The sequence below is a fragment of the Ranitomeya variabilis genome, chromosome 2 (assembly GCF_051348905.1).
Source record: "Ranitomeya variabilis isolate aRanVar5 chromosome 2, aRanVar5.hap1, whole genome shotgun sequence".
NCBI lineage: Eukaryota > Metazoa > Chordata > Amphibia > Anura > Dendrobatidae > Ranitomeya > Ranitomeya variabilis.
In genome coordinates, this window is record NC_135233.1 from 14,060,114 (window position 1) to 14,082,714 (window position 22,601).

General features: G+C 53.9%; 1 protein-coding gene across 3 annotated transcripts in view; it reads right to left on the reverse strand.

The window, feature by feature from the left end:
• Nucleotides 1-22,601, reverse strand: part of BTBD9 (BTB domain containing 9) — a 143,216-nt gene that overhangs the window by 42,458 nt on the left and 78,157 nt on the right. For 2 of the 3 annotated variants that reach the window (XM_077282024.1, XM_077282025.1), the window contains exons 7-8: nucleotides 9,819-9,928; nucleotides 9,274-9,463 (exon numbers count right to left, since the gene is read on the reverse strand). The exons of the other annotated variant lie outside the window; for it this stretch is intronic. In XM_077282024.1, the coding sequence (XP_077138139.1) occupies nucleotides 9,274-9,463; nucleotides 9,819-9,928 (300 nt within the window). The remainder of the gene's footprint in view (nucleotides 1-9,273; nucleotides 9,464-9,818; nucleotides 9,929-22,601) is intronic. 3 annotated transcript variants of the gene reach the window in all.

Sequence of the window (22,601 nt, forward strand, 5' to 3'; positions counted from 1 at the left end):
GGTACTGAGTATAGATACTGTGTAGTCAAAGCCCTGCCCATCTTATTAAAATTGATAAACAGAGAGAGAGCGGTCAATCCCAAGTTATGAGGTCTGTTTAGTAGTTATATAACAAGATATTTAATCCCACGTGTCCTATTAAGTTCAATAAATATTGATAAGGGTTGCCAGTGTCTCCTGCATGCGTCGAAGGTTACTCAGTAAAGATGCAACAGTTGCCATCCACACTAGGTTCTGTAAGTCGTGGTATGACAGGTTACTACAATCCCACCCACAATATGTTCTCAAAGTCACTGAGCAGAGGTGAGCTGCACCATTCGTACGTAATTAGAGTCAATCGTGAACAATATGAGAGGTTGTCATAGTCCAACTCGGGATACTTAAGTTATTGAGTAGAGATACCGAGTTCTCAAAGTACTGTCTGTGGTATAAGGTTCACTTAGTAGTGACATGAAAGGGCATCACAGTCCCTCTTAGCTTAGTAAACTCACCGAGTACAGATAAATCCATGGGAAAAAAAATTAAGATCAACCGTGAATAAAAAAGAGAGAGGTTGTCTTCGCTCCACCCATTTTATTTAAGTTACTTAGTATGGGTTAGAGAGTCATCAAAGCCTTGTACATGTAATTAGGTTTACTACTAAATAAAATGAAAGGATTTCACAACCCGACCAATGTTACTAAAGTCCCAACCTTGCTACTAGTGTCAATATGTAATGGCACGTTGTCACACCCATTTTATTAAAGATACTTAGTAGAGTTGAAAGAATTGCCAAAGCCTTGACTTTTCATTAAATGCAAAAAAATAGTAACGAGACAGGCAGTTACATTAACGCGTATGTTATTAAAGTCACTGAGTAGAGAGTGAAGGTTGTTCAAGCACTGTCCATGTAATGCCAGTCAATACTGAGCAACCTCAGAGGATGTCACACCTATTATACTCAAGTTACTTAGTACGGATTGAAAAGTTTAGTTAATAACAGTGATAGGTGTAGTTATTCCACCCTGCTATTGTTACTAGGAGCAATAGGTGTTCATGAGAGAGTTATAGTCCCCCCCAATGTTATTAGTATTAGTGGGTGGTCATTCAAGGAAAAGGGGAGAGGAAAGGGGCAATAACAACTACATTGATATTAGAAAAAAATCTGAAAACTATTTACGTCTGACAATCTGGCACTTTTTCAGCATTGATCTATGATTGATAGCGGATAGGGTGGGTAAACAGTAATTTACTGCATAAAAATAATGAGAGAAATAAATAAAAATACCTGAAAGTAACACAAACAATAAAATGAGATAAATAATAATTGACTTCTGCATCTTGATCTTGTTGGACTGCGTCTCCAGAGACATCACTTTGTACAATCTGCTCCGTGTCTCCAGGACGGGCAGGGGGCGGCTATACAATTATGTAGCAAGCCAGGAGGTGCTGGAGCAGAACCTTTCCATATGCATCAGGATAAAGCAGAGTCATGTGTACACCGTGGCACCGTCTCTGGTCTGCCTAATGAGACCGCCAATTAATGTCAATTACAATGACCGTAGCCACAGAGCACAGGAGCCTACAGAGGGATGAGAGCAGAAGAGCGCCATGCGCCGAGGGGACGCCATGCGCCGAGGGGAACGCCTTGCGCCGAGGGGAACGCCACGCGCCGAGGGGAACGCCACACGCCGAGGGGAACGCCATACGCCGAGGGGAACGCCATACGCCGAGGGGAACGCCATACGCCGAGGAGACGCCATGCGCCGAGGGGACGCCATGCGCCGAGGGGACGCCATGCGCCGAGGGGACGCCATACACCGAGGGGAGTGCCATACACCGAGGGGAGTGCCATGCACCGAGGGGACGCCATGCACCGAGGGGACGCCATACACCGAGGGGAGCGCCATACACCGAGGAGGACGCCATACACAGAGGAGGACGCCATACACAGAGGAGGACGCCATACACAGAGGAGGACGCCATACACAGAGGAGGACGCCATACACAGAGGAGGACGCCATACACAGAGGAGGACGCCATACACCGAGGGGACGCCATACACCGAGGGGACGCCATGCACCGAGGGGATGCCATGCACCGAGGGGACGCCATGCACCGAGGGGACGCCATGCACCGAGGGGACGCCATGCACCGAGGGGACGCCATACACCGAGGGGACGCCATACACAGAGGAGGACACCATACACCGAGGAGGACACCATACACCGAGGGGACGCCATACACCGAGGGGAGCGCCATACACCGATGGAACGACATGACAAACCCCCAACACTCGGGGGAAGAGAACAGAAGAGCGCCATGCACCGAGGGGACGCCATGCACCGAGGGGACGCCATGCACCGAGGGGACGCCATGCACCGAGAGGACGCCATGCACCGAGAGGACGCCATGCACCAAGGGGACGCCATGCACCGAGGGGACGCCATGCACCGAGGGGACGCCATGCACCGAGGGGACGCCATGCACCGAGGGGACGCCATACACCGAGGGAACGGCATACACCGAGGGAACGGCATACACCGAGGGAACGGCATACACCGAGGGGACGACATGCACCGAGGGAACGGCATACACCGAGGGGACGACATGCACCGAGGGGACGACATGCACCGAGGGGACGACATGCACCGAGGGGACGACATGCACCGAGGGGACGACATGCACCGAAGGAAATGCCATACACCGAGGGGAACACCATACACCGAAGGGATGCCATGCGCCGAGGGGACGCCATGCACCGAGGGGACGCCATGCACCGAGGGGACGCCATGCACCGAGGGGACGCCATGCACCGAGGGGACGCCATGCACCGAGGGGACGCCATGCACCGAGGGGACGCCATACACCGAGGGGAGCGCCATACACCGATGGAACGACATGACAAACCCCCAACACTCGGGGGAAGAGAACAGAAGAGCGCCATACACCGAGGGGACGCCATACACCGAGGGGAGCGCCATACACCGAGGGGAGCGCCATACACCGATGGAACGACATGACAAACCCCCGACACTCGGGGGAAGAGAGCAGAAGAGCGCCATACACCGAGGGGTAACATGCACCGAGGGGACGCCATACACCGAGGGGACGCCATACACCGAGGGGATGCCATGCACCGAGGGGATGCCATGCACCGAGGGGACGCCATACACCGAGGGAACGTCATACACCGAGGGAACGTCATACACCGAGGGGATGCCATGCACAGAGGGGAACGCCATACACAGAGGGGACGCCATACACAGAGGGGACGACATGACAAACCCCCGACACCCGGGGGAAGAGAGCAGAAGAGCACCATACACCGAGGGGAGCGCCATACACCGAGGGGACGACATGCACCGAGGGGATGACATGACAAACCCCCCCGATACTCAGGGTAAGAGAGTAAGCAAGTGAACGTTACTGATCCCGAGACACGCCGTGATTCCAGCCACAAATTACTAGACGCTACTTAGCTCTAAACTTGTAGTAGATGTAACCGGCAGTCCCATGTAACAACAGTGATACCCAACTACAAAGAATGTAGTAATGTAACATGCATTCCTATGTAACACCACAGATAACAGTGATAACTCTCGGAGTACAGATAATGTAGGAGATGTCACCTGCAGTCCCATGTAACACCGCAGATAACAGGGATAACTCTCTGAGTACAGGTAAGCAGTGAACGCTCCGCTCTGCTACATCCGGTGGCCGCCGCTCTGGATTCGGTGTGGTGCTGTCTGCAGGGGTTGGTGTCGCTCTCCACCATTATCTGCAGGAAGCTGGAACGTTCCGCACTACTGAGCTAAAAAGTAGCAGTGCGATATAAATCCCGCTATTTACATTCATTATAATCGCACTTTTATTGCCGGGATGGCGGAGACGGAGCAGCGTTTTATGCGGCCACTTATTCCGGGGAGAAGCTTTCTGCCGCCCGCTCAGCTGCGGATAATGGACACGTCCGCCACTAAATCACAGGGAAAAGGAGATTTTGGTGTGAAATGGTGTAACTTTCCTGGGTGCAGCGGCAGATGAGGACGGCGGCCTGGAGTCACATGACCAGCGGCCGGGCATTATAACAGTATTACGGTATATGGGGTGCAGGTCACTGTTATAATTACTGGTTATTACCGTCGGGTAGTGATAATAGAGGCGCTGTATATCATATAATTACCATACGGTGCATTAACCCCTTCCTGCTGCAGACAATTTTTGCGCCTTTTGCATTTTTCTCCTTTCCAGGAGCCATGACTTCCGTTTCTGCAGACGTACGAGGACTCGTGCGCTCCGGGACGAGATGTCGCTTCAGATGACGCCGTTCACTTTAATGTATAATGTACTGACAAAAAGGAGAAAAAAATTCAGAGAGCGGTGAAAAAACCCCCCATTTATTCCGCCATTGTAGTTTGGTGGTAAAATGCCGGATTCTCCAGGTCAGTGGAGTTAAAAAATTAAGAAATTTGTTACCCCCCCCCCCCCCCCCAATATTTGCTTTGACGCCTCTGGAGAGGTTTAGTTCTCCCCTTGTTGTGGTGCGGTGGGCCGGGGAGGTCATTCTTGCCATTTTGGGGCACATACGACACTTTGATCACTTTTTATAGCATTTTCTTGCAGAAGTTCTGGAGTTTTCATTTTCCGTTTTGTTTTTAATTGAAGTTGTTTACTGCACAAGTTCATGACAGTCTTCTATCAAGTCCGGACGGGGTCAATGGATCACAGGAATAGCAACGCTGCAGCCCATCGGCAGCCTGCGATCGCGTCGTGGGGGCACAAGGAACGGAGCGCACCTCAGACCGCGCACCCTAAATGCCGCTAGCAGAGATTTACAGCAGCATTTACCGGAATTAGCATCAGCGGCTGGAGCTCAGTGCGGTCACTGCTGTTACAGGCCAGAGGGGGCGCTGTGCACAGCTCCGTGCACCCACGGCAGCGGACGGCGGTGAGATGCTCTGCAGTCCTGTTACTATAGCAGCAGACGGCGGTGAGATGCTCTGCAGTCCTGTCACTATAGCAGCAGACGGAGGTGAGATGCTCTGCAGTCCTGTTACTATAGCAGCAGACGGAGGTGAGATGCTCTGCAGTCCTGTCACTATAGCAGCAGACGGGGGTGAGATGTTCTGCAGTCCTGTTACTATAGCAGCAGACGGGGGTGAGATGCTCTGCAGTCCTGTCACTATAGCAGCAGACGGCGGTGAGATGCTCTGCAGTCCTGTTACTATAGCAGCAGACGGCGGTGAGATGCTCTGCAGTCCTGTTACTATAGCAGCAGACGGCGGTGAGATGCTCTGCAGTCCTGTCACTATAGCAGCAGACGGAGGTGAGATGCTCTGCAGTCCTGTCACTATAGCAGCAGACGGAGGTGAGATGCTCTGCAGTCCTGTTACTATAGCAGCAGACAGCGGTGAGAAGCTCTGCAGTCCTGTTACTATAGCAGCAGACGGCGGTGAGATGCTCTGCAGTCCTGTTACTATAGCAGCAGACGGGGGTGAGATGTTCTGCAGTCCTGTTACTATAGCAGCAGACGGGGGTGAGATGCTCTGCAGTCCTGTCACTATAGCAGCAGACGGCGGTGAGATGCTCTGCAGTCCTGTTACTATAGCAACAGACGGGGGTGAGATGCTCTGCAGTCCTGTTACTATAGCAGCAGACAGCGGTGAGATGCTCTGCAGTCCTGTCACTATAGCAGCAGACGGCGGTGAGATGCTCTGCAGTCCTGTTACTATAGCAGCAGATGGCGGTGAGATGCTCTGCAGTCCTGTTACTATAGCAGCAGATGGCGGTGAGATGCTCTGCAGTCCTGTCACTATAGCAGCAGACAGCGGTGAGATGCTCTGCAGTCCTGTTACTATAGCAGCAGACAACGGTGAGATGCTCTGCAGTCCTGTTACTATAGCAGCACACGGCAGTGAGATGCTCTGCAGTCCTGTTACTATAGCAGCAGACGGCAGTGAGATGCTCTGCAGTCCTGTTACTATAGCAGCAGACGGCAGTGAGATGCTCTGCAGTCCTGTTACTATAGCAGCAGACGGCGGTGAGACGCTCTGCAGTCCTGTTACTATAGCAGCAGACGGCGGTGAGATGCTCTGCAGTCCTGTCACTATAGCAGCAGACGGAGGTGAGATGCTCTGCAGTCCTGTTACTATAGCAGCAGACGGAGGTGAGATGCTCTGCAGTCCTGTTACTATAGCAGCAGACGGCGGTGAGATGCTCTGCAGTCCTGTCACTATAGCAGCAGACGGAGGTGAGATGCTCTGCAGTCCTGTTACTATAGCAGCAGACGGCGGTGAGATGCTCTGCAGTCCTGTCACTATAGCAGCAGACGGAGGTGAGATGCTCTGCAGTCCTGTTACTATAGCAGCAAACGGCGGTGAGATGCTCTGCAGTCCTGTTACTATAGCAGCAGACGGCGGTGAGATGCTCTGCAGTCCTGTTACTATAGCAGCAGATGGCGGTGAGATGCTCTGCAGTCCTGTCACTATAGCAGCAGACGGAGGTGAGATGCTCTGCAGTCCTGTTACTATAGCAGCAGACGGGGGTGAGATGCTCTTCAGTCCTGTTACTATAGCAGCAGACGGCGGTGAGATGCTCTGCAGTCCTGTCACTATAGCAGCAGACGGAGGTGAGATGCTCTGCAGTCCTGTCACTATAGCAGCAGACGGTGGTGAGATGCTCTGCAGTCCTGTTACTATAGCAGCAGATGGCGGTGAGATGATCTGCAGTCCTGTTACTATAGCAGTAGACGGCGGTGAGATGCTCTGCAGTCCTGTTACTATAGCAGCAGACGGCAGTGAGATGCTCTGCAGTCCTGTTACTATAGCAGCGGACAGCGGTGAGATGCTCTGCAGTCCTGTTACTATAGCAGCAGACGGTGGTGAGATCCTCTGCAGTCCTGTTACTATAGCAGCAGACAGCGGTGAGATGCTCTGCAGTCCTGTTACTATAGCAGCAGACGGAGGTGAGATGCTCTGCAGTCCTGTTACTATAGCAGCAGACGGCGGTGAGATGCTCTGCAGTCCTGTTACTATAGCAGCAGACGGGGGTGAGATGTTCTGCAGTCCTGTTACTATAGCAGCAGACGGGGGTGAGATGCTCTGCAGTCCTGTCACTATAGCAGCAGACGGCGGTGAGATGCTCTGCAGTCCTGTTACTATAGCAGCAGACGGTGGTGAGATCCTCTGCAGTCCTGTTACTATAGCAGCAGACAGTGGTGAGATGCTCTGCAGTCCTGTCACTATAGCAGCAGACGGCGGTGAGATGCTCTGCAGTCCTGTTACTATAGCAGCAGATGGCGGTGAGATGCTCTGCAGTCCTGTTACTATAGCAGCAGATGGCGGTGAGATGCTCTGCAGTCCTGTCACTATAGCAGCAGACAGCGGTGAGATGCTCTGCAGTCCTGTTACTATAGCAGCAGACAACGGTGAGATGCTCTGCAGTCCTGTTACTATAGCAGCACACGGCAGTGAGATGCTCTGCAGTCCTGTTACTATAGCAGCACACGGCAGTGAGATGCTCTGCAGTCCTGTTACTACAGCAGCAGACGGCAGTGAGATGCTCTGCAGTCCTGTTACTATAGCAGCAGACGGGGGTGAGATGCTCTGCAGTCCTGTCACTATAGCAGCAGACGGCGGTGAGATGCTCTGCAGTCCTGTTACTATAGCAGCAGACAGCGGTGAGATGCTCTGCAGTCCTGTCACTATAGCAGCAGACGGAGGTGAGATGCTCTGCAGTCCTGTTACTATAGCAGCAGACGGCGGTGAGATGCTCTTCAGTCCTGTTACTATAGCAGCAGACGGCGGTGAGATGCTCTGCAGTCCTGTCACTATAGCAGCAGACGGAGGTGAGATGCTCTGCAGTCCTGTCACTATAGCAGCAGACGGTGGTGAGATGCTCTGCAGTCCTGTTACTATAGCAGCAGATGGCGGTGAGATGATCTGCAGTCCTGTTACTATAGCAGTAGACGGCGGTGAGATGCTCTGCAGTCCTGTTACTATAGCAGCAGACGGCAGTGAGATGCTCTGCAGTCCTGTTACTATAGCAGCGGACAGCGGTGAGATGCTCTGCAGTCCTGTTACTATAGCAGCAGACGGTGGTGAGATCCTCTGCAGTCCTGTTACTATAGCAGCAGACAGCGGTGAGATGCTCTGCAGTCCTGTTACTATAGCAGCAGACGGAGGTGAGATGCTCTGCAGTCCTGTTACTATAGCAGCAGACGGCGGTGAGATGCTCTGCAGTCCTGTTACTATAGCAGCAGACGGGGGTGAGATGTTCTGCAGTCCTGTTACTATAGCAGCAGACGGGGGTGAGATGCTCTGCAGTCCTGTCACTATAGCAGCAGACGGCGGTGAGATGCTCTGCAGTCCTGTTACTATAGCAACAGACGGGGGTGAGATGCTCTGCAGTCCTGTTACTATAGCAGCAGACAGTGGTGAGATGCTCTGCAGTCCTGTCACTATAGCAGCAGACGGCGGTGAGATGCTCTGCAGTCCTGTTACTATAGCAGCAGATGGCGGTGAGATGCTCTGCAGTCCTGTTACTATAGCAGCAGATGGCGGTGAGATGCTCTGCAGTCCTGTTACTATAGCAGCAGATGGCGGTGAGATGCTCTGCAGTCCTGTCACTATAGCAGCAGACAGCGGTGAGATGCTCTGCAGTCCTGTTACTATAGCAGCAGACAACGGTGAGATGCTCTGCAGTCCTGTTACTATAGCAGCACACGGCAGTGAGATGCTCTGCAGTCCTGTTACTATAGCAGCAGACGGCAGTGAGATGCTCTGCAGTCCTGTTACTATAGCAGCAGACGGCAGTGAGATGCTCTGCAGTCCTGTTACTATAGCAGCGGACGGCGGTGAGATGCTCTGCAGTCCTGTCACTATAGCAGCAGAAGGCGGTGAGATGCTCTGCAGTCCTGTTACTATAGCAGCAGACGGCGGTGAGATGCTCTGCAGTCCTGTCACTATAGCAGCAGAAGGCGGTGAGATGCTCTGCAGTCCTGTTACTGTAGCAGCAGAAGGCGGTGAGATGCTCTGCAGTCCTGTTACTATAGCAGCAGACAGTGGTGAGATGCTCTGCAGTCCTGTTACTATAGCAGCAGACGGCAGTGAAATGCTCTGCAGTCCTGTCACTATAGCAGCAGACAGCGGTGAGATGCTCTGCAGTCCTGTCACTATAGCAGCAGAAGGCGGTGAGATGCTCTGCAGTCCTGTTACTATAGCAGCAGACGGCGGTGAGATGCTCTGCAGTCCTGTCACTATAGCAGGCGATGGTGCGATGTTCTGCAGACATTACCTGATGGAGCCGATCATGTACGGCTGTGCCAGCTGCACGACGATGGCGCCGCTCCCCAGCTGGTGGCAGGTGTACCCCGAGTCCCAGTCGTAGTTCTTTGTGTCTCCGTTCAGCAGAGCGTTGCGGCTGCGGCTCACGCCCTCGATGACGCTGGCACATTCCGAGATGGTGGCGACGTTCTCACCGGGGACTAGAAGACACAGAAGCAGCAATGCATTACGTGGGGCAGGCCCTCAGCACCATGACAGCGCCCCCTGTGGTCACTGCTGCACCCGGCATTCTACACTGTAGCAGCTGCTGCTCATCGCCATGACAACCACTGTCCACATCTGCCACATTCCGTCCATTCTCCGGAGCTCGGCTCCAGCTTTGCTGCACTGTCTATTGGAGTCTGATGTAGTCAGAGATCCACCCCCTGCTTCATCAGACGCTGCGGCTCCTCTTTGCTCCAATGCTTTAGTCTATGGGGCAATGAGTGACCACCCCCGGATGTATATATAATGCAGACCCCTACATACTTATAGAAGACCCCAATTATTTCTTACCCATCAGACCTCGCTCCAGAATGAAGCTCTTGTGGGTGAACATGCACTCGAAGGCCACCAGATGGAAGACTTTATTGACGGTGTTGTGGGTGCCCACGATCCGGACGTATCTGAAAGACATGGGGGGCGACATTAGAGAGGGGCCGACAATGGCGCTCGTATTATCCCCGACACCTACATCTATATCTGCTAAAATCAGTGAGACGACACAAAAGGGTAAACGTCCGTAACCATCACATTTCTGAATGCAGCTTTGGATGTGACTGGAGAACAGTGAAGATGATAGGTTATCAATATTTATAATGAGGTGATATGGGCATATCCAGCAGCTCCGGAGCAGAAATCTCTGTTTCCAGGTGGGTAAAACTAAGTGCCCCCCGTATTACAGGAGCGATCAGGGGGATGAGGGCCGAGAACAATCCTGCAGCACAAGAGGAGTACGGGGTCACCTTGGCCGCCCTATGATGAAAGGCAGCGCATCACTCCGCGGTCCCATCTCCGCTCCACCTGCACACGTCTCCTCTAATAAACCTGAGACGAAGCTTTAAATTAATCCGAAGGAGAGCAATTGACCGGGCTGCGCCTCAATATGGGGCACGGGAGAGGAAGGTGACCCCCGGGGACAGAGATCTCAGCGAGGTGGAGATGGAAAGTGACAGGACACGGCGTCGCCGCCTCTCACCGCCGCTCTCCTCCTCCTGCCCTCATACCGTCACTGGCCCTCCATTCTGCTGCCCCAGACCCCCTATCCTATTGTAATCCACCTGTGAGGCGCAGGGGGTCCCATGGGTCATTTGCCAGCATTTTCCATAGTGTTATCGTGGCTCTTTTACAGAACTTCTTGGATTCAGACTTTAAAATAAATAGTAAAATACTGAAAAGTCTTCAAGGAGTTTTGGACAGATGTTCTTTACCATTGCTGGATGCTCGGAGTATTGTGTTTTTTTCCCGGTATTTTTCTCATGGTCACCAACATGGGACAACAAAAAAAAAGCCAGACCCCAAAGTACGCAGAATTATGAATGTTATAAATTAAAAATCACCAGAAAAAATGAAATTCAAAAAGTCCAAAAAGAAAATGGAAAATCGGGAGGAGCCGGAGCTCGGAGCAGGTGTATGATACCGGGCCGGCCGTCAGATGGCAGCGATTCCATCTCTCATCCAGTGCGGACCTTCCGCTATATACCGCGGCGCCGGAGACCTCGAGCGAGTGACCGGACGGCAGCGATTCCTGAGGCCGCGGACATCGCTCATCCAGTGCGGACCTTCCGCTATATACTGCGGCGCTGGAGACCTCGAGCGAGTGACCAGACAGCAGTGATTCCTGAGGCCGCGGACATCTCTCATCCAGTGCGGACCTTCCGCTATATACCGCGGCGCCGGAGACCTCGAGCGAGTGACCGTACGGCAGCGATTCCTGAGGCCGCGGACATCTCTCATCCAGTGTGGACCTTCCGCTATATATCGTGGTGCCGGAGACCTCGAGCGAGTGACCGGACGGCAGCGATTCCTGATCCCGCGGACATCTCTCATCCAGTGCGGACCTCCCGCTATATACCGCGGTGCCGGAGACCTCGAGCGAGTGACCGGACGGCAGCGATTCCTGAGGCCGCGGACATCTCTCATCCAGTGCGGACCTTCCGCTATATACTGCGGCGCTGGAGACCTCGAGCGAGTGACCAGACAGCAGTGATTCCTGAGGCCGCGGACATCTCTCATCCAGTGCGGACCTTCCGCTATATACCGCGGTGCCGGAGACCTCGAGCGAGTGACCGGACAGCAGTGATTCCTGAGGCCGAGAAACATCTCTCATCCAGTGCGGACATTCCGCTATATACCGCGGCGCCGGAGACCTCGAGCGAGTGACCGGATGGCAGCGATTCCTGAGGCCGCGGACATCTCTCATCCAGTGCGGACCTCCCGCTATATACCGCGGTGCCGGAGACCTCGAGCGAGTGACCGGACGGCAGCGATTCCTGATACCGCGGACATCTCTCATCCAGTGCGGACCTTCCGCTATATATCGCGGTGCCGGAGACCTCGAGCGAGTGACCAGACGGCAGCGATTCCTGAGGCCGCGGACATCTCTCATCCAGTGCGGACCTTCCGCTATATATCGCGCTGCTGGAGACCTCGAGCGAGTGACCGGACGGCAGCGATTCCTGATCCCGCGGACATCTCTCATCCAGTGCGGACCTCCCGCTATATACCGCGGTGCCGGAGACCTCGAGCGAGTGACCGGACGGCAGCGATTCCTGATCCCGCGGACATCTCTCATCCAGTGCGGACCTCCCGCTATATATCGCGGTGCCGGAGACCTCGAGCGAGTGACCGGATGGCAGCGATTCCTGAGGCCGCGGACATCTCTCATCCAGTGCGGACCTTCCGCTATATACCGCGGTGCCGGAGACCTCGAGCGAGTGACCGGACGGCAGCAATTCCTGATCCCGCGGACATCTCTCATCCAGTGCGGACCTACCGCTATATACCACGGCGCTGGAGACCTCGAGCGAGTGACCGGACGGCAGCGATTCCTGAGGCCGCGGACATCTCTCATCCAGTGCGGACCTCCCACTATATACCGCGGCGCCGGAGACCTCGAGCGAGTGACCGGATGGCAGTGATTCCTGAGGCCGCGGACATCTCTCATCCAGTGCGGACCTTCCGCTATATATCGCGGTGTCGGAGACCTCGAGCGAGTGACCGGACGGCAGCGATTCCTGAGGCCGCGGACATCTCATCCAGTGCGGACATTCCGCTATATACCGCGGCATCGGAGACCTCGAGCGAGTGACCGGACGGCAGCGATTCCTGAGGCCGCGGACATCTCTCATCTAGTGTGGACCTTCCACTATATACCGCAGCACCGGAGACCTCGAGTGAGTGACCGGACGGCAGCGATTCCTGAGGCCGCGGACATCTCTCATCTAGTGCGGACCTTCCGCTATATACCGCGGCGCCGGAGACCTCGAGCGAGTGATCGGACAGCAGTGATTCCTGAGGCCGAGAAACATCTCTCATCCAGTGCGGACATTCCGCTATATACCGCGGCGCCGGAGACCTCGAGCGAGTGACCGGACGGCAGCGATTCCTGAGGCCGCGGACATCTCTCATCCAGTGCGGACCTTCCGCTATATACTGCGGCGCCGGAGACCTCGAGCTAGTGACTGGACGGCAGCGATTCCTGAGGCCGTGGACATCTCTCATCCAGTGCGGACATTCCGCTATATACCGCGGTGCCGGAGACCTCGAGCGAGTGACTGGACGGCAGCGATTCCTGATCCCGCGGACATCTCTCATCCAGTGCGGACCTCCCGCTATATACCGCGGTGCCGGAGACCTCGAGCGAGTGACCGGACGGCAGCGATTCCTGATCCCGCGGACATCTCTCATCCAGTGCGGACCTCCCGCTATATATCGCGGTGCCGGAGACCTCGAGCGAGTGACCGGATGGCAGCGATTCCTGAGGCCGCGGACATCTCTCATCCAGTGCGGACCTTCCGCTATATACCGCGGTGCCGGAGACCTCGAGCGAGTGACCGGACGGCAGCAATTCCTGATCCCGCGGACATCTCTCATCCAGTGCGGACCTACCGCTATATACCGCGGCGCTGGAGACCTCGAGCGAGTGACCGGACGGCAGCGATTCCTGAGGCCGCGGACATCTCTCATCCAGTGCGGACCTCCCACTATATACCGCGGCGCCGGAGACCTCGAGCGAGTGACCGGATGGCAGTGATTCCTGAGGCCGCGGACATCTCTCATCCAGTGCGGACCTTCCGCTATATATTGCGGTGTCGGAGACCTCGAGCGAGTGACCGGACAGCAGCGATTCCTGAGGCCGCGGACATCTCATCCAGTGCGGACATTCCGCTATATACCGCGGCACTGGAGACCTCGAGCGAGTGACCGGACGGCAGCGATTCCTGAGGCCGCGGACATCTCTCATCTAGTGCGGACCTTCCACTATATACCGCGGCATCGGAGACCTCGAGCGAGTGACCGGACGGCAGCGATTCCTGAGGCCGCGGACATCTCTCATCTAGTGCGGACCTTCCACTATATACCGCGGCATCGGAGACCTCGAGCGAGTGACCGGACGGCAGCGATTCCTGAGGCCGCGGACATCTCTCATCTAGTGTGGACCTTCCACTATATACCGCAGCACCGGAGACCTCGAGTGAGTGACCGGACGGCAGCGATTCCTGAGGCCGCGGACATCTCTCATCTAGTGCGGACCTTCCGCTATATACCGCGGCGCCGGAGACCTCGAGCGAGTGACCGGACGGCAGCGATTCCTGAGGCCGCAGACATCTCTCATCCAGTGCGGACCTTCCGCTATATACTGCGGCGCCGGAGACCTCGAGCTAGTGACTGGACGGCAGCGATTCCTGAGGCCGTGGACATCTCTCATCCAGTGCGGACATTCCGCTATATACCGCGGTGCCGGAGACCTCGAGCGAGTGACTGGACGGCAGCGATTCCTGATCCCGCGGACATCTCTCATCCAGTGCGGACCTCCCGCTATATACCGCGGCGCCGGAGGCCTCGAGCGAGTGACCGGACGGCAGTGATTCCTGAGGCCGCGGACATCTCTCATCCAGTGCGGACCTTCCGCTATATACCGCGGTGCCGGAGACCTCGAGCGAGTGACCGGACGGCAGCGATTCCTGAGGCCGCGGACATTCCGCTATATACCGCGGCACTGGAGACCTCGAGCGAGTGACCGGATGGCAGCGATTCCTGAGGCCGCGGACATCTCTCATCTAGTGCGGACCTTCCACTATATACCGCGGCACCGGATCCCTTGAGCTAGTGACCGGACGGCAGAGATTCCTGAGGCCGCGGACATCTCCTCTCATCTAGTGCGGACCTTCCGCTATATACCGCGGTGCCGGAGACCTCGAGCGAGTGACCGGACGGCAGCGATTCCTGAGGCCGCGCACATCTCTCATCCAGTGCGGACCTTCCGCTATATACCGCGGTGCTGGAGACCTCGAGCGAGTGACCGGACGGCAGCGATTCCTGAGGCCGCGGACATCTCTCATCCAGTGCGGACCTTCCGCTATATACTGCGGCGCCGGAGACCTCGAGCTAGTGACCGTACGGCAGCGATTCCTGAGGCCGCGGACATCTCTCATCCAGTGCGGACATTCCGCTATATACCGCGGCGCTGGAGACCTCAAGCGAGTGACCGGACGGCAGCGATTCCTGAGGCCGCGGACATCTCTCATCTAGTGTGGACCTCCCGCTATATACCGCGGTGCCGGACCTCGAGCGAGTGACCGGACGGCAGCGATTCCTGAGGCCGCGGACATCTCTCATCCAGTGCGGACATTCTGCTATATACCGCGGTCCGGAGACCTCGAGCGAGTGACCGGACGGCAGCGAGATGACTGGACAATGCGGGAGGAACATAAACAGCGGAGGAAACGGCTTCATCATCGCCGAGCTGTACGACCAGGAGCCGCGCCAAACATGTCACTGGCCCGGAATTGGAAAGCTGGGTGACAAGGGGTGTGTATGGGCTGCCCCTGCGTCTGCTGGAGGTCATCACCCCGCACTCACACTCAGTGATACATTGTTACCACTGATGCAGTAAAAAGTAATTTTACCATTCAGGAGTCTGGAGAAGCTGAGCTGCGGGGATGAGCCAGGACTTCTCTTACGGGGCTTTGTGTTATTATGGGGCTGTAGTAATGGTTGTAACAGCCAGCACTGCGCTTTCCCGGACTCCTGATTGTCCGGTGTTCTTTACTTTTTCATCACCAGGCAGACTAATCATTCAGGAGCCCAGGAAAGCGGTGTACTATTCCTCTTACCTCAGTCACCCAGCTCTCCCAGGAGCAGATTTCCAGCAGATGAGGACGACTCAAGGACTTGTGGCTTCTGATGATTTCTCAAGACTCGTAAAAGTAGCTCCAGACGGCGCAGGTGACAATGAGGACTGATACGGCGGAGCGTATGTCTGCGCCACATTACAATAAATGAATCTTCCGCCGCTCCCTGTACAATAATATCTACAGACTTCACAGGAAAGAAGACGGAATATTGGAGAATGATGGCGCCCGCTGCACCGGAGCAACAGCGCCTCCAAGTGGAGGCAGCGGAGAATGACGAGTGTCAGCTCCGCCATCAATAATTCAGCGCAGGGGATGAGGCTGCGTCCTCGGATGGGATGTGTTTTAGCACTTCACCAGGCAGCGGTGTAACATTTATTATTGAACAGTGCAGAATGTTCCAGTAAAATCCCCCCGCGTGACGCTGAATATTACCCTGCTCCGGCCCCCCATGCTGACAGTAACATACTATTCATCTGCCTGTCACTCATTAACATGATCATTAGGTGATAATTACAGGCGCTGACCCCCGATCATTCCAGCCCGATAGCCTAAATGAAGTCAGACCCCCAGGGGGGCACCCCCAAATACAGACTCCAGGGGAGCACCCCCAAAAATACAGAATACAGGGGAGCACCCCCAAAAATACAGAATACAGGGGAGCACCCCCAAAAATACAGACTTCAGGGGAGTACCCCCAAAAATACAGAATACAGGGGAGCACCCCCAAACAATACAGACTCCAGGGGAGTAATCCCAAATACAGACCTCAGGGGAGCACCCCCCAAAAATACAGACTCCAGGGGAGCACCCCCAAAAATACAGACTTCAGGGGAGTACCCCCAAAAATACAGAATACAGGGGAGCACCCCCAAACAATACAGACTTTAGGGGAGTAATCCCAAATACAGACCTCAGGGAAGCACCCCCCAAAAATACAGACTCCAGGGGAGCACCCCCCAAATACAGACTCCAGGGGAGCACCCCCCAAATATAGCCTACAGGGCAGCACCCCCAAACACAGACCTCGGGGAAGTAACCCCAAATACAGACTCCAGGACAGCACCCCCAAAAATAGACCCCAGGGGAGAAACACTATATGTACGTCCCGCCATCCCCGGGCGCAGTCCACCCTGCCATCCCCGGGGTTCAGTCCGTCCCGCCATCCCCTGGTGCAGTCCAACCCGCCATCCCTTGGTGCAGTCCACCCCGCCATCCCCACATGCAATCCGCCCCTCCATCCCCATGATCAGTCCGCCCCGCCAAACCCATGTGCAGTCCACCATGCCATCCCTAGGTTCAGTCCGTCCCGCCATCCCCTGGTGCAGTCCACCCCGCCATCCTGGAGTGCAGTCCGCCCCGCCATCCTCGAGTGCAATCCGCCCCGCCATCCCCACGTGCCGTCCACCCGCCATCCCCACGTGCCGTCCACCCGCCATCCCCACGTGCAGTCCGCCCCGCCATCCCCACGAGCAGTCCGCCCCGCCAAAACCACTGTACAGTCCGCCCCGCCATCCCCACGTGCAGTCCGCCCCGCCAAAACCACTGTACAGTACGCCCCGCCATCCCCACGAGCAGTCCGCCCCGCCAAAACCACTGTACAGTCCGCCCCGCCATCCCCACGTGCAGTTCGCCCCGCCAAAACCACTGTACAGTCCGCCCCGCCATCCCCACGAGCAGTCCGCCCCGCCAAAACCACTGTACAGTCCGCCCCGCCAAAACCACTGTACAGTCCGCCCCGCCATCCCCACGTGCAGTCCGCCCCGCCAAAACCACTGTACAGTACGCCCCGCCAAACCCACGTGCAGTCCGCCCCGCCATCCCCACGTGCAGTCCGCCCCGCCATCCCCACGTGCAATCCGCCCCTCCATCCCCATGATCAGTCCGCCCCGCCAAACCCATGTGCAGTCCACCATGCCATCCCTGGGTTCAGTCCGTCCCACCATCCCCTGGTGCAGTCCACCCCGCCATCCTGGAGTGCAGACCGCCCCGCCATCCTCGAGTGCAGTCCGCCCCGCCATCCCCACGTGCCGTCCACCCGCCATCCCCACGTGCAGTCCGCCCCGCCATCCCCACGTGCAGTCCGCCCCGCCAAAACCACTGTACAGTCCGCCCCGCCATCCCCACGTGCAGTCCGCCCCGCCAAAACCACTGTACAGTACGCCCCGCCAAACCCACGTGCAGTCCGCCCCGCGATCCCCACGTGCAGTCCGCCCCGCCATCCCCGGGTTCAGTCCACCATGCCATCCCCATGTGCAGCCATCCCCATGTGCAGCCATCCCCACGTGCGGTCCGCCCCGCCATCCCCATGTGCGGTCCGCCCCGCCATCCCCATGTGCGGTCCGCCCCGCCATCCCCACGTGCGGTCCGCCCCGCCATCCTCACGTGCGGTCTGCCCCGCCATCCCTGGGTCCGGCCTGATGTGGCCAAATAAAACTATAGGAAAAGTCAGATCACATTTTGTAAGATGCAGTCCTAGAAATGGGAAATCATTAATGGGAAATCACATCCTTATTCTGATGATCTTTGATAGAGGCGATGGCTCGGCCACGTTCTAACACTACTACAATCTGCCGGATTCTGGGATGATATCCCCCTACTTCAGCATAGTGACTGCCGGACATGTGTCGGGGGTCCCTGATCCTGCCATTTCCCCGGCCTCCAGCAGAATAATCACAGCCGTATTGTCCCGGGAAATAAATCCGTCGTGAGACAACATCAGTTGCGGCAGCTGCATATCCGGCGCAGTGTGCGTCCGAGCCGATTACACTTCATGCCGCACGTCGCATCCTTCCAGTGATGGCAGAAACTGCAGGACACGAGATGACAGAACGGTCGGCCATCGGCCCCACAAAGAATTCCAGCCGGATAATGACAGCTTCAAGGGCCGGCGCCGACCAATGCCGAGCCCCAACGTGCTGCCACGTAATGGAAACAGATGTGTCCTTCACTGAAGACGCGACCAGCTGCGAATCCCCAAACTCTGCGCTCGGCGGGAGCCTCACACCTCAAAGGGCAAAGGAATCCGCTCAGTATTCCTGACAGCTCCAAACACAGCACAAGCTGCAGCGAGCACACCGCCTGCGGTACCGCACAGGAATAACACAGCGCAGAACACCAGTCCAAACAGGAGAAACTAGAGGCTGAGCCCCAGCATATCCTCAGTGAGCTCCCCAGGGACCCGGCTGTGCTCCAAGAACAGCGCGACAATACGGGGCCAAGGTATATTCTAGAGCAAGCAAATAAGACGGAGAAGTATATACTCAGCGCAGACACCAAGACACACAGCACTGTGTGCAATCACTGAGCCCGAGTTACATCCTGTATTATACCCCAGAGCTGCACTCACTATTCTGCTGGTGCAGTCACTGTGTACATACATTACATTACTGATCCTGAGTTACATCCTGTATTATACCCCAGAGCTGCACTCACTATTCTGCTGGTGCAGTCACTGTGTACATACATTACATTACTGATCCTGAGTTACATCCTGTATTATACCCCAGAGCTGCACTCACTATTCTGCTGGTGCAGTCACTGTGTACATACATTACTGATCCTGAGTTACATCCTGAATTATACTCCAGAGCTGCGCTCACTATTCTACTGGTGCAGTCACTGTGTACATACATTACATTACTGATCCTGAGTTACATCCTGTATTATACCCCAGAGCTGCACTAACTATTCTGCTGGTGCAGTCACTGTGTACATACATTACATTACTGATCCTGAGTTATATCCTGTATTATACCCCAGAGCTGCACTCACTATTCTGCTGGTGCAGTCACTGTGTACATACATTACATTACTGATCCTGAGTTACATCCTGTATTATACCCCAGAGCTGCACTCACTATTCTGCTGGTGCAGTCACTGTGTACATACATTACTGATCCTGAGTTACATCCTGAATTATACTCCAGAGCTGCGCTCACTATTCTACTGGTGCAGTCACTGTGTACATACATTACATTACTGATCCTGAGTTACATCCTGTATTATACTCCAGAGCTGCACTCACTATTCTGCTGGTGCAGTCACTGTGTACATACATTACATTACTGATCCTGAGTTACATCCTGTATTATATTCCAGAGCTGCACTCACTATTCTGCTGGTGCAGTCACTGTGTACATACATTACATTACTGATCCTGAGTTACATCCTGTATTATATTCCAGAGCTGCACTCACTATTCTGCTGGTGCAGTCACTGTGTACATACATTACATTACTGATCCTGAGTTACATCCTGTATTATACCCCAGAGCTGCACTCACTATTCTGCTGGTGCAGTCACTGTGTACATACATTACTGATCCTGAGTTACATCCTGAATTATACCCCAGAGCTGCACTCACTATTCTGCTGGTGCAGTCACTGTGTACATACATTACATTACTGATCCTGAGTTACATCCTGTATTATACTCCAGAGCTGCACTCACTATTCTGCTGGTGCAGTCACTGTGTACATACATTACATTACTGATCCTGAGTTACATCCTGTATTATACTCCAGAGCTGCACTCACTATTCTGCTGGTGCAGTCACTGTGTACATACATTACATTACTGATCTTGAGTTACATCCTGTATTATACTCCAGAGCTGCACTCACTATTCTGCTGGTGCAGTCACTGTGTACATACATTACATTACTGATCCTGAGTTACATCCTGTATTATACCCCAGAGCTGCACTCACTATTCTGCTGGTGCAGTCACTGTGTACATACATTACATTACTGATCCTGAGTTACATCCTGTATTATACCCCAGAGCTGCACTCACTATTCTGCTGGTGCAGTCACTGTGTACATACATTACATTACTGATCCTGAGTTACATCCTGTATTATACCCCAGAGCTGCACTCACTATTCTGCTGGTGCAGTCACTGTGTACATACATTACTGATCCTGAGTTACATCCTGAATTATACTCCAGAGCTGCACTCACTATTCTGCTGGTGCAGTCACTGTGTACATACCTTACATTACTGATCCTGAGCTACATCCTGTATTATACCCCAGAGCTGCACTCACTATTCTGCTGGTGCAGTCACTGTGTACATACATTACATTACTGATCCTGAGTTACATCCTGTATTATACCCCAGAGCTGCACTCACTATTCTGCTGGTGCAGTCACTGTGTACATACATTACTGATCCTGAGTTACATCCTGAATTATACTCCAGAGCTGCACTCACTATTCTGCTGGTGCAGTCACTGTGTACATACATTACATTACTGATCCTGAGTTACATCCTGTATTATACCCCAGAGCTGCACTCACTATTCTGCTGGTGCAGTCACTGTGTACATACATTACTGATCCTGAGTTACATCCTGAATTATACTCCAGAGCTGCACTCACTATTCTGCTGGTGCAGTCACTGTGTACATACATTACATTACTGATCCTGAGTTACCTCCTGTATTATACCCCAGAGCTGCACTCACTATTCTGCTGGTGCAGTCACTGTGTACATACATTACATTACTGATCCTGAGTTACATCCTGTATTATACTCCAGAGCTGCACTCACTATTCTGCTGGTGCAGTCACTGTGTACATACATTACATTACTGATCCTGAGTTACATCCTGTATTATAGTCCAGAGCTGCACTCACTATTCTGCTGGTGCAGTCACTGTGTACATACATTACATTACTGATCTTGAGTTACATCCTGTATTATACTCTAGAGCTGCACTCACTATTCTGCTGGTGCAGTCACTGTGTACATACATTACTGATCCTGAGTTACATCCTGTATTATACCCCAGAGCTGCACTCACTATTCTGCTGGTGCAGTCACTGTGTACATACATTACATTACTGATCCCGAGTTACATCCTGTATTATACTCCAGAGCTGCACTCACTATTCTGCTGGTGCAGTCACTGTGTACATACATTACATTACTGATCCTGAGTTACATCCTGTATTATACCCCAGAGCTGCACTCACTATTCTGCTGGTGCAGTCACTGTGTACATACATTACTGATCCTGAGTTACATCCTGAATTATACTCCAGAGCTGCACTCACTATTCTGCTGGTGTAGTCACTGTGTACATACATTACATTACTGATCCTGAGTTACATCCTGTATTATACTCCAGAGCTGCGCTCACTATTCTGCTGGTGCAGTCACTGTGTACATACATTACTGATCCTGAGTTACATCCTGAATTATACTCCAGAGCTGCACTCACTATTCTGCTGGTGCAGTCACTGTGTACATACATTACATTACTGATCCTGAGTTACATCCTGTATTATACCCCAGAGCTGCACTCACTATTCTGCTGGTGCAGTCACTGCGTACATACATTACTGATCCTGAGTTACATCCTGAATTATACTCCAGAGCTGCACTCACTATTCTGCTGGTGCAGTCACTGTGTACATACATTACATTACTGATCCTGAGCTACATCCTGTATTATACTCCAGAGCTGCGCTCACTATTCTGCTGGTGCAGTCACTGTGTACATACATTACTGATCCTGAGTTACATCCTGAATTATACTCCAGAGCTGCACTCACTATTCTGCTGGTGCAGTCACTGTGTACATACATTACATTACTGATCCTTGAGTTACATCCTGTATTATACCCCAGAGCTGCACTCACTATTCTGCTGGTGCAGTCACTGCGTACATACATTACTGATCCTGAGTTACATCCTGAATTATACTCCAGAGCTGCACTCACTATTCTGCTGGTGCAGTCACTGTGTACATACATTACATTACTGATCCTGAGCTACATCCTGTATTATACCCCAGAGCTGCACTCACTATTCTGCTGGTGCAGTCACTGTGTACATACATTACATTACTGATCCTGAGTTACATCCTGTATTATACCCCAGAGCTGCACTCACTATTCTGCTGGTGCAGTCACTGTGTACATACATTACATTAC